An 11011-nucleotide genomic window follows, 5' to 3' on the forward strand; every position below is an offset into this window, starting at 1 on the left:
TGCTTGGGTGACGCTGGCCTGAGATGGGCATGTCAGCAGCCTGTCGTAGAAGGAGTATTAGCAGGAATCCAAAGTGCTGGTTCCACCATGACTAGCTGAGTGATCTGCGATAGGTCACTTCCTACCTCTGGGCCTCAGTTTCCCCTTCTATAAAATGAAGGGTTTGAGCACATACTCTCCTGAGGTTCCCTCAGGAGGTGAGGTCACCTGCTTCCTCTCCAAGGTGCCCGTGAGCCCCAGGCTGGTGCTTCTCTCAGGACCCTTGGTCTGGGCACTGGATGGCCACCGCGGCCTATACCTGGGCCACGTAAACATGGCTGCTCCCCCTGAGAATTTTGCCAAAACGTCCTGGTGGTTTTTAATATACCCATGGGTTACACAAAGGGAACTTTGTTTTAGCCCTCAAGGAGGCAGCACCTTGACCTCAGATATTTTACAGGAACCTGACTTTGCCAGAAGGAAGCAGCCACACTCTCCTTAATCCTTGTTGAGGCTTCTTTGTACACAGCCTAGGCCTCCAAGCAGGGATGGAGAAGAATCAAGCATATAGCAATGCTTTCAGGGATCACTAAATATTTATTTTGCCCATTACCAATATCCTTATGTTTTATTCTAGGCACCTTGAGAGAAAAAATTAGCTAATAAGGGTAATTGTGGCAGATGACAAAAGTAGTCCTTGCGAACTCATGCAACTCAACAACAAAAAAACAAACAACCCAATTGAAAAATGGGCAGAGGACCTGAAGAGACATTTCTCCAAAGAGGACATACAAATGGCAAATAGACATATGAAAAAATGCTCAACATCACTAATCATCAGAGAAATGCAAACAAAAACCACAATGAGATATCACCTCACCCCAGTCAGAATGGCTATCATCAACAAGATAAATAGTAACAAGTGTTGGAGAGGCTGTGGAGAAAAAGGAACCCTCATACACTGTTAGTGGGAATGCAGACTGGTGCAGCCACTATGGAAGGCAGTGTGGAGGTTCCTCAAAAAATTACGAATAGAATTACTGTATGACCCAGCAATCCCTCTCCTGGGTATCTACCCAAAAAATCTGAAAACATTTATCCATAAAGACACATGTGCTCCAATGTTCATTGCAGCTTTATTTACGGTGGCCAAGACATGGAAACAAAAATGTCTCTTGATAGGCGAATGGATAAAGAAGTTGTGGTATATATACACAATGGAATACTATTTGGTGGTAAGAAAAGATGAAATAGGACCATTTGTGACAACATGGATGGCTCTTGAGATTATAATGCTAAGCGAAATAAGTCAGACAGAAAAAGCAGGGAACCATATGAGTTCACCGATATGTGGTATATAAACCAAAAACAACAAAAGAACAAGACAAACAAATGAGAAACAAAAACTCATAGACACAGATAATAGTTTAGTGGTTACCAGAGGGTAAGGGGGGAGGGGGGTGGGAGATGAGGGTAAGGGGGATCAAATATATGGTGATGGAAGGAGAACTGACTCTGGGTGATGAACACACAATGGGATTTATAGATGATGTAATACAGAATTGTACACCTGAAATCTATGTAATTTTACTAACAATTGTCACCCCAATAAATTTAATAAAAAAAAAAAGATAAACACATAAAATCTCTCTGAAATGTTGCTCAAAAAACTGGTAACGTTGCCTCTGGTGAGAGAGAACTAGGTTGTGGTGACAGAGAACTGAGAGGGAGATTTTCAATGTATACCCTTTGTTATTTTTTTAATTTTGAACCACTAGGATGTTACTTATTTTTTTTAATAAATTAAATTTAAATTAAAAAAAAAAAGTAATCCTCGCTTGCTTTACACACATTATAGAATAACATTCAGAGAGTTTCTCCAAGCATTTCCCTTTTATGATAACTGCTCAGAGAGGCAAGGTGAGCCCTGAGCAGGCAGACAGAGGTAGGAAGCAATGGACCTCTCTGTGTATAACAGAACTGATAAGTGCGTAGGCTCCCAAGTCTGGCTGTCTTGGTTCCAATCTGGCCTCCACCTCTTGTTGGCTGTGAGGCTGAGCTGGGTAAATGGCAGAATCTCTCTGAACCTCATTTGCTTCTTCTGTAAATTGAAACAGCCTCCTACGGTTCTTGTGAGGCTTGAACGAAATAAGCAACGTAGACACACTCAGTTCAGGGACTGGCACATAGGAAGGACTAAATATTATTATTATTATATTTTTATTCTGTCATCTTATAGTCGAAAGGTTATTCCATTGACTTATTTGGTAGGAAAATCTAGCAGATAAGCAGTCAGCTCTGTCATTCATGACAGCAACACACACCAAGTTTTCTTTCACCCCAGAAATTTTTTTTCCATTATAAAATGGAAAGCCAAATCAAATTTGCTCAGCTAATTTTGGCCTGAGAGGTGTACTTAAGACCCTCAACATTCGCCTTACAGGTCAGGCTTATCAGTTCACACTTGTTAGTGTGAAAAACTCCTTTCCTATCCCTGCTTCTGCCACTTCCCTTATCCTGTCTTTCTTCTGGGACAAGTGGACTTGCAAGATACTTCACCCCTGATTTGGCAAACACACTTGTTCTGTGAGGGAGAGTTCCGCCCGTGTGCACAACTGCAGTTGCAGACATTGGAGAGTTTATCAGAGAAAGGCTTTCTTCGGCAGGTGCCAGGGCATTGAGAGCAGGGCCCCTGCTGGCTGCCCTCTTCTATGTCCTCTTCGATGACTTTTAGCGGCACCAGAATAAATGGAAGAAGATTGCACTGTATTTATAAACCCAGAATGAGAAATATTCCTAACTGAAAGGGGAGCAACGTGATGTTTAGAACATGGATGGAGCAGAGGCAGTGAATTTTGTTTAATGCACAGTTATCTGAAATTCTGTATCATGATAAAATTTGTTTCAAACAGAAGTGGAATTCTAGAATCTCAAAGGAAGTTGGCCCAAGTGAGCTCAGGAATATAGCAAATCTGCTTCATGATTTGGATGCATATTTTTTTTTTTTTTTTGCGTAGCAAATGTCGACCGATGGCTATGTGTTGAGTGCTAAACTAGGATAGGGAAGAGAAAGGTTTTGTAAAATAAGAAGCGAGTTAACATAATATAAGAGAGAAGAGCTGAGCCTCTAAAGACTGAGTTCAAATCCTAGCTCTGTCACTTGCTACCTGAGTGACCTTGGGCATGTGTCCTACAAAGCGAATGCAGCTTCTCCGCTTCCTTAATAGTCTTCAGGGTCAGTCCCTCACAGCCCTGGGAGAGGCCCTAGAAATATGTTTACTTCATTAAATATCTTGTACAATTTGGAAAAACAAGAGAAATCAACGGGAATTCCATTTGGACTACTGTCTCCTTCTACCCCGACTTTCCCTCATGTTGGGTAGCACTGAAGGGCTGTGGGCAATTTTGGGATCCAGCCAAGAGAAAATTGAGTTAGGGATGATTTACTTTGGGTGCAGTGGGATACATTTACGTGGTTCAGTCATTTCCATGTTCGGTGAAATTATCGCTAGCTGTCCTGGGCTGGACAACTCATCTCGTGTTGGAACACGAAGGTTGGGACACGAAGAGGTCATATGAACGTGTCCCAACCTTAGAGCTCCCAGCACTGCAGGAATGTGGGAGGAAGAGAAAAAAAGTGTGTGGAGCCAGAAGCTGGACTATGGAAAATAATGCCAAATCCTACAGTTTAGATCTGGAAAAACAGTGAGAGGGGTTTTTTTATTTGACAACCATCTTAAAAACTTATATGACAGTACTAATATTGAACTATAAAGTAAAAAGAAGCTTAAAAAATACTTCCAGTGATAAAAAAACAAACAAGCTTTGCTCAACCATGTCAGAGAAAATACTGAAGTACCTTACTATTCTATTTCTATTGAAAAATGATAAGAAATAATTTTTATATGAAGAAATGACCAAAGACTATGCAGCCAAAAAATATAGAGAAAAAAGTATGATAAATGTGTGTCCAGCAGTTAATTAATAAAATGATGTGATTTTTCTGGGCTTTGTGGTATACGTAGTATTGGCCTGCTTTGAAAATTTTGTTCTTTTCTGGACCTAAACAAACATTAACTTTCACAACTAATTTTGAATGTAACTCCGCCTCATTAGGGTGACCGAGAGGGTTACTTATCCCAAACTATACAAGCTTCAGATTCTGCAAAACCTGGCTCTGCCCTTGGCTATCTCAGAGGTTCTTGTGAGGATGACATGAGATGAGTTAAGTGGTAACCTCTGCAATGTAGCTGGCTTGTAGGAAGGGTTCAACCATATATACAGAGGGAGCCAAAAAAAGTATACACATTTTAAGAAAGGAAAAAACTGTATTAAAATTGTAATACTCAGTATATACTGATAATGAAAGATGAATACAAGTCATGTGTATACATTTTTTTTTTTTGGCACCCCCAGTATATACACACTTCCGACAAGAGGGTGGAGGTTGAATTGGAAGGGGCAGAGAGAGAATCGAGGCAGGGAAGCCAATTTTGAATCTAAGCTAATGTTCTAATCAAGACAGGATGTGAGCCTGATTTTGTTTTCCTCTTGTAATGTGCAACAGACATCTGTCTCTCTGCTATGAGGCTAACCCTATAAAACTGTCACTTTCGAAGTTTGAAAATAATTGAATATCAGCAATTTCTTCTGTTTCAAATATTTGGGATATAAGCAATTCGAATCCACGAAGGAAAAGTGCATTCTCCCTCCATGAGCATATCATGTCTCTTTCCTCTCAGAGGGCAGCTCCCAATATTTCATCTGGATTTCTTCAAAGTGCAGCAGCCTTGGTGTTATAAATTTCTCCTGTGGTTGAATAGGGGCTTCATCTGTATTTGTAAAATATTAATTCTTAAGCTTGTGCTGGAAGGAAGGGTGTTCATTATAATGTAGCCTCTATTTTTTATTTCTGAAATATTTGATTAAAATGTATATAACAGAAGTATTTATTTTATTTTTAAGAAGGTACTCTCTTGAGAGAGACAACTGAGAGGCAGCAGAAACTTCTCTGACTGTTCCACTCATGTGGGAAGTTCATGACTCTTGCATTTGCCACGCAGAGTTTAAAACCAAACCTCCAGAAAGCCTAACTTTCCACAAACAGAGAGGGTTGAGTGTGAAAAATGTCCCCCTGCCTCAAGAGTATATGTAACAGGGTGCTGGCCAGCTGGGGAGGAAGTGAAATGGCTCAGCAACGTGAGTCCAGGATGCTGTTGCTAAGAGTTAATGGTTACTGAGTATTGACAACTGGCGAGGAGAAGCCACATGGCCAAGGCAGATTAGCTTCAGTCGCTGCCCAAGCACACAGCCGGCCAGAAAGTGGATGGCGGTCCTTTCGTTACAAATGCTTACAGACGACAGAGTGAAATAATGAAATAAGTAAAAAGATTCCTGAGTGAGTCATCTCTGGCAAGTAGTAAACATTTTCAGGCTGACGAATTTCATCTTATGTAAGAGTTAACATGAATAAAGATGATTTATAATGGGGTCTGCACATTGTTTCAGAGGAACATTCGTAGATTTGACGGTGGGATGGTCAATTTAACCTCTGAGTCCCAATGATGTTCTGCTTTCCAGATGAGCTCAAGGCTTGTCATATTCTAGACGTGGAAAGCATAAATGGTATTATCTTTGTATATACAAATAAAAACCGATTCATTTTCCAAATGTTTAACTCATTCAGGAAGACAAACACACACACACACACACACACACACACACACACACACACACACGTATGAATGGGTCCCAGCTAAATCAACAATGTTAGCAAAGCCCTTTTCGCTTATCAATTCAGGATATATGAGGTTCAGTAAAGGTGCTTGACTTATAAATCTACAAATAAACAGTTATTTTCCTAAAGCAGCATTTTGACTGATCATCTGAAACTACATTTCCTGTTCATCTATAATGGCTTTTTGTAACTTTTCCCTTGAATAAAAGGAAGTAGTACATCTGTGAATAAAAATATCTCAATAAACTATATTCTCTAGATTATACAAGGACATTTTCTTCCTGTGCAAATGATCATAGGACAGAAAAACGGACTAGAAACCTTTTTCCGTGATATTTCTGAGGAAATATCAGAGGCTGTGTATTCTTACAGCTTCGACATCCTGAAGGATCTGTATAAAACACTAGAAGTAAGTCTACTTGTCATTTACTGCAAACCATTCAGCAGCCTCAAGCCCTGGAATATTTCAAGCCGTTTGTGGAATCATCATCTCAAATACACCAGTCAACTTCACCATATTGGAAGGAGGAAAACCGTTCAGGGTTTCTTACGTCTTAGGAATACAGCTTCATCTCAAAGCCGGTTCAGACTCCCCAAACTCTGGTTCCCTAGCAACTCTGATAATGTGACCTGGCTATGAAGGCTAGGGAGCTAGGGTTCCCTATCAGGCTGTTTACTTAACACATGTCACATCTAAAATAAGGATTACTTTAGCTGAAAAAGCAAGTCATTTATAAGTGTGCATTTATAAGGGCAAAAGTCAAGGCAACTGTGCAAACCACTTGTCAACTTATTTAGAGGAAATTGTGTAATCAACTTAACATACCAGTTAGCCTTTACCTGCAAGGTCAAGCTCAGAGTTCCTGTATGTCACCACACTGCCCTATTAATCACTCTGCAGGAAATTCCACATTTTTCTTTAGATTAAACTATAGAGAGTAGAGTGCAAACAGAATCGAGAGTCGATTTCCTATTGGTTTCTTTGTTTCTTCTTCTGACCTGGTTGATGTTTCATGATTTAAAAAAATTTTTTGACTTGCTTGTTACAGAATTTAAAATAGGCTCAAAACGATATATTTCAATATGCATTGCTAAAGGGAGTTTTGTCGCACAAAGGTAAAGCTAGGTATTTGATGGCTGGGTGCCAACTTACTGCTGTAGATTCCAACTAGAGATAGAAAGTGTTGACACTGTTGAACAAGTAACAGATCTTTCATTCCAGGGAAAAAAAGGTTATAAGCTATTAAATTTAAAACCATTTCCCCTTCTTTTTCATACTGTCAAAAAGTTCAGATATGTGATTTTCAAAGATATAATTTGAGGCATGATTTTCTAAAAAAAAAAAAAAAAAAAAAATCACCATCAAATACCTTCAGAAAATTTTACCTGAAAATGTCTTTACTTTGCTTTTGTTTTTAAACATCTTCATTGAGGTATAATTCATATGCCATGCAATTTACCCATTTAAAGTATAAACTTCAATGGTTTTTCATATATACAACCACCATCACAATCAATTTTAGAAAATTTTCATCCCCAAAGAAATCCCATACCGTAAGCAGTATTCTCTCCATCTCCCTTCAACCTCTCCAGCCCTAGGCAACCACAAATCTACTTTTCTTCTCTATAGATTCGCCTATTCTGGACATTTCATACAAAATGTGGTCTTTTGTATCTGGCTTCTTTCACTCAGCATAGTTTCAAGGTTTATCCAGGTTGTTTTATGGCCGAATAATATACTGTATTTTCTTTATCCATCCATTAGTTGAGGAACATTTGGGCTTTTTTTAACTTTTTGGGTATTATGAGTAATGCTACTATGAATATTCACGTACAAGTTTATGTTTGAACATATATTTTCATATCTCTTGGGTATATACACCTAGGAGCAGAAATGCTGGGTCATACGGTAGCTCCACGGTTAACATGCTAAGGAATTGCCAAACTGTTTTACAAAGTGTAAAACATTCTCATAAGCAGTTATGACGGTTCTGATGTCTCCATATCCTTGCCAACACCTGTTACTGTGCCTTTTTTATTTTGGTGATTCAAATGGGTGTGAGGTGGTATCTCATTGTGGTTCAAATATCTTTTCAACAAAATGTCCACAGAGAATTTCTGTGTTGTTTTCCCACAGCCAGTACGACGAATGCCAACCATTCTACGGTGTGGTATCCTGTATAGCAGACAGGATGGAAGAAAGGGTAGGAAATATGGACAAAGTACATAAAAAGACAGCTAAGAGATTTGGGATGGCCAGGGTCTTACCTTGAATGAACAATGCTCTGAATTTCTATACATTTAAAAACATAAAATGACCAAACCATTCCCAAAGGTCATTCAAAGCAGCAAATTATTTTGTTGTTGTTTGGCATTTTCTTTGCCTGATGTACTTTAGGAGAAGAAAATCAGTCTTAATTGTAAAGTACAATTTTTTTAAAATGGTTAATTTTGCTTGTGAGATGCCATTTGTAACTACTGTTCTATTTGAGTAGCTTCCACGCTTATGTTTCTACTTTCTGGGGGGTTTGGACCCAGCAACAAGATAATCATCCTTTGTGGACATTCCCACAGTTAACTCCACACACATCTGGATAGCAGTTCAATAGTCCACTGTTATTCAAACAATTTGTAATCACACATACCCTGTGTCAGCTCACAAGCCAGGGTGTATGGCTTGTCAGTATTCCATAGCGTGCAGCACGCACAATTTACAAATAAAATAAAACCTACAGCAAAGACAACGGCACATTCTTCATTGGGTGGCTGAGTAAAAAGAGCGTCTCTGTTGAAAGACAAGACATCACTTGTTATTTTGACAGTAAATGAAAAGAGGTTGAGAAAACCATATTTCATCTGTTAGGTCTCTTAGCATGAGAAAGTCCCAATCTGTAGCATTGAAGAATCTGGGGCCATATGTTCCTTTAAGCTGGGCTCAAAGCAGAGGTTGTTGAACAACCAGAAGCAGCAGCATGAATTGCAGCTGACAAAATTCTACAGGCTTCTCCGTCTAAGTCATGGCAGACGGGGGGAGAATGGCGAGATGGACCTCTTCACTTGGTCAATTGTTTTTCTCATTATGTTCAGCTGGGAGGATGTAGGGACGGAGGAGTCCCCAAGTGGCTGAGTAACAATTTTGGAAACAAAGGGCTTGATAAGGCCAGAGGAAGTGAAGTTGAGTTTGTCCTGAGAAAAAAAGGACAGGACAGGCTCTCCACATGCACCGCCACTGAGACCCCAGACAAGCCATTGAGACAACAAGGTGGCAGAAACGGCATGCCAACAACTGCTCATCGTGGGACAGGAAGGTGTTGGGAAATGCAACCCGAGGTGCAGCTCGGCCACATTCCACCTGCCCCATCTGACTGACAGCACGGTGGCCCCTGACTCTGAGGGGCTGCATGCAACACTGGAAATCTGGAGCCCATTCAGAGCAAGTTCCGGCCTTGGAGCACGTTGCGGCCTTACTGTGGGATCTTTCAGTGAGGCCACGGCTTAATTCCACAAGACTCAGGGACCAGATGATAAAACATTTCTTATCCCTGAATGCTTTTTCCCCACTGGCTTTCTGCCCACAATGCCCTAACTTGACTCCTGGGCTCTGCTGAAAGCTTCTTAATAGAGGACAGCCCTAAGTCCAAGGTAAACACAGTTCTGTCATCTTGTAAACTCAACAACCTTGTAATAAAATAACCATTAAGATCCAGGAGGCCCATGAGAGAAAGAAAGTGTCACCGTTGTTTAATCAGGTTGTACTGGGGAGAAAAGATCAGTTTCACACTGAACCTTGCGTCTTGATTACTCTCTACAAAATATTAATTTCTTTAATATTTCAGGTGTCTAGTCATTCTTTCTCCAATTCCTCAGGCATTCCTTGAGGACCTATTGTGTGCCAGGAACTGTACTGAATTCTGGAGATAGGAAGAAAAAGGAAACACAAACTCTGCTCTCAAGGATTTCACGGCCTCAGAGGACAGCCAAGTCTGCATGGAATAATCTATAACATGAACTGATAAACGTGAGAGAGGAGAGTGACGAGGCACAGAGGAAAGAATGGTGATTCTGCTTGCAGGCTGAGGAGAGCCCCAAAGAGAAGGGAACATGTAAGCTGGACCCTGCAAGATGACAGGGTTCTACCTAGATGAAGGGAGGCCGGGAAGAAAGAACACCAGCGACGCTTTGCCAGTGACTACTCTGCTTCACACATGGTCCAACTGGAAGGTGATGAATCAGACTGGCCAGATACCAAGTGAGGCACCTAAGCTCTCACCCCATACTCCATTCTCCGTATCCCACTTACCCCAGTCATTGGCGAGAGAAAGAACTGGGTTGTGGGGCAGTGAATAAGCCAAACTTCATTAACCAGACAGGATGTTAATCCTGATGCCAGACGTTTGTGGACTTGCAGGAGGGCTGACACATCCCTGCCTGCTTCTGCCTGCCGGGGGCAGATCTCCGTCTCGGCTCTCTCCCTCATACCCACGGGAAGGCAACAATTCTATGGCTCAGGTATCAAACCAACAATAAATAGGAAAATCAAAAAGAACTGCAAGAATAGTGACTCAGCACCAGAAAATCATCAATTTCTAAGTTTTGTTTTGATCTTCAAAAGTATGTCCTGAAAGGAAAGGCAGTCCCAGACAACTTTAATTTGCCAGATCGCTGTAGGTCGCAGTGACCTTGACAGTCATCTTCACGTGGATGGAGTGCGCTTGTTCTATTTTGGAGGTACCACTGCGTTTCACACATGGAGGCTTTGCCTTAAGATCACAGAGTTGGACCGAGACCTTACATGCTGTCCCCACCACCCCCAGGGAATGCAGTCTCCTTGCTCACAATGTGCCTAAAATACTGCGTGTCCGGTCTAAGGCATCCCAGGGAACAGAAGACGGGTAAGCGACTTTCAGAATCCAGCCTTATTATTTCACTAGAACATTTTCTTTCAGTTCATTTTTTTATCATTTTTCAGTTATCTCCTAATGGGACAAAATGAATAATCCACATCTCATTGGAATTTTTCCTTTTAAAAATAATTGTCAACTATGGAGCAAGCTTCTCCTTTGATCATTATGGAATCGTAGAGCTTCAGGGTGGGAAGGGGCCAGACAAGTCATCGAGAACCACAGCACATTTGTTGCCAATATTCCCTATGATAAGCATTCCTGCCAAGTAGTCAGGCACTGGATATATAAACGTAAATATTTCCACCAACATCATCACTAGTCATTTTCCATTCAGGGCAGCTTTCTCAGTGATACATCGCTCTCATATTAAGCCACAGGATGTGTTCCAGTA

At 40.8% G+C, this 11011-nt stretch overlaps 1 protein-coding gene across 5 annotated transcripts in view; it reads right to left on the reverse strand.

Moving 5' to 3' along the window:
• Positions 1-11011, reverse strand: part of VTI1A (vesicle transport through interaction with t-SNAREs 1A) — a 321981-nt gene that overhangs the window by 58475 nt on the left and 252495 nt on the right. Inside the window, exon 9 of one of the 5 annotated variants that reach the window (XM_074339067.1) lies at positions 5561-5582. The exons of the other annotated variants lie outside the window; for them this stretch is intronic. Within the exon in view, the coding sequence (XP_074195168.1) occupies positions 5576-5582 (7 nt within the window). The 3' untranslated portion in view covers positions 5561-5575. Of the gene's footprint in view, positions 1-5560; positions 5583-11011 lie in introns of those variants that run through there. 5 annotated transcript variants of the gene reach the window in all.

This window comes from Rhinolophus sinicus, linkage group LG07 (assembly GCF_036562045.2).
Source record: "Rhinolophus sinicus isolate RSC01 linkage group LG07, ASM3656204v1, whole genome shotgun sequence".
NCBI classification, from domain to species: Eukaryota; Metazoa; Chordata; class Mammalia; order Chiroptera; family Rhinolophidae; genus Rhinolophus; species Rhinolophus sinicus.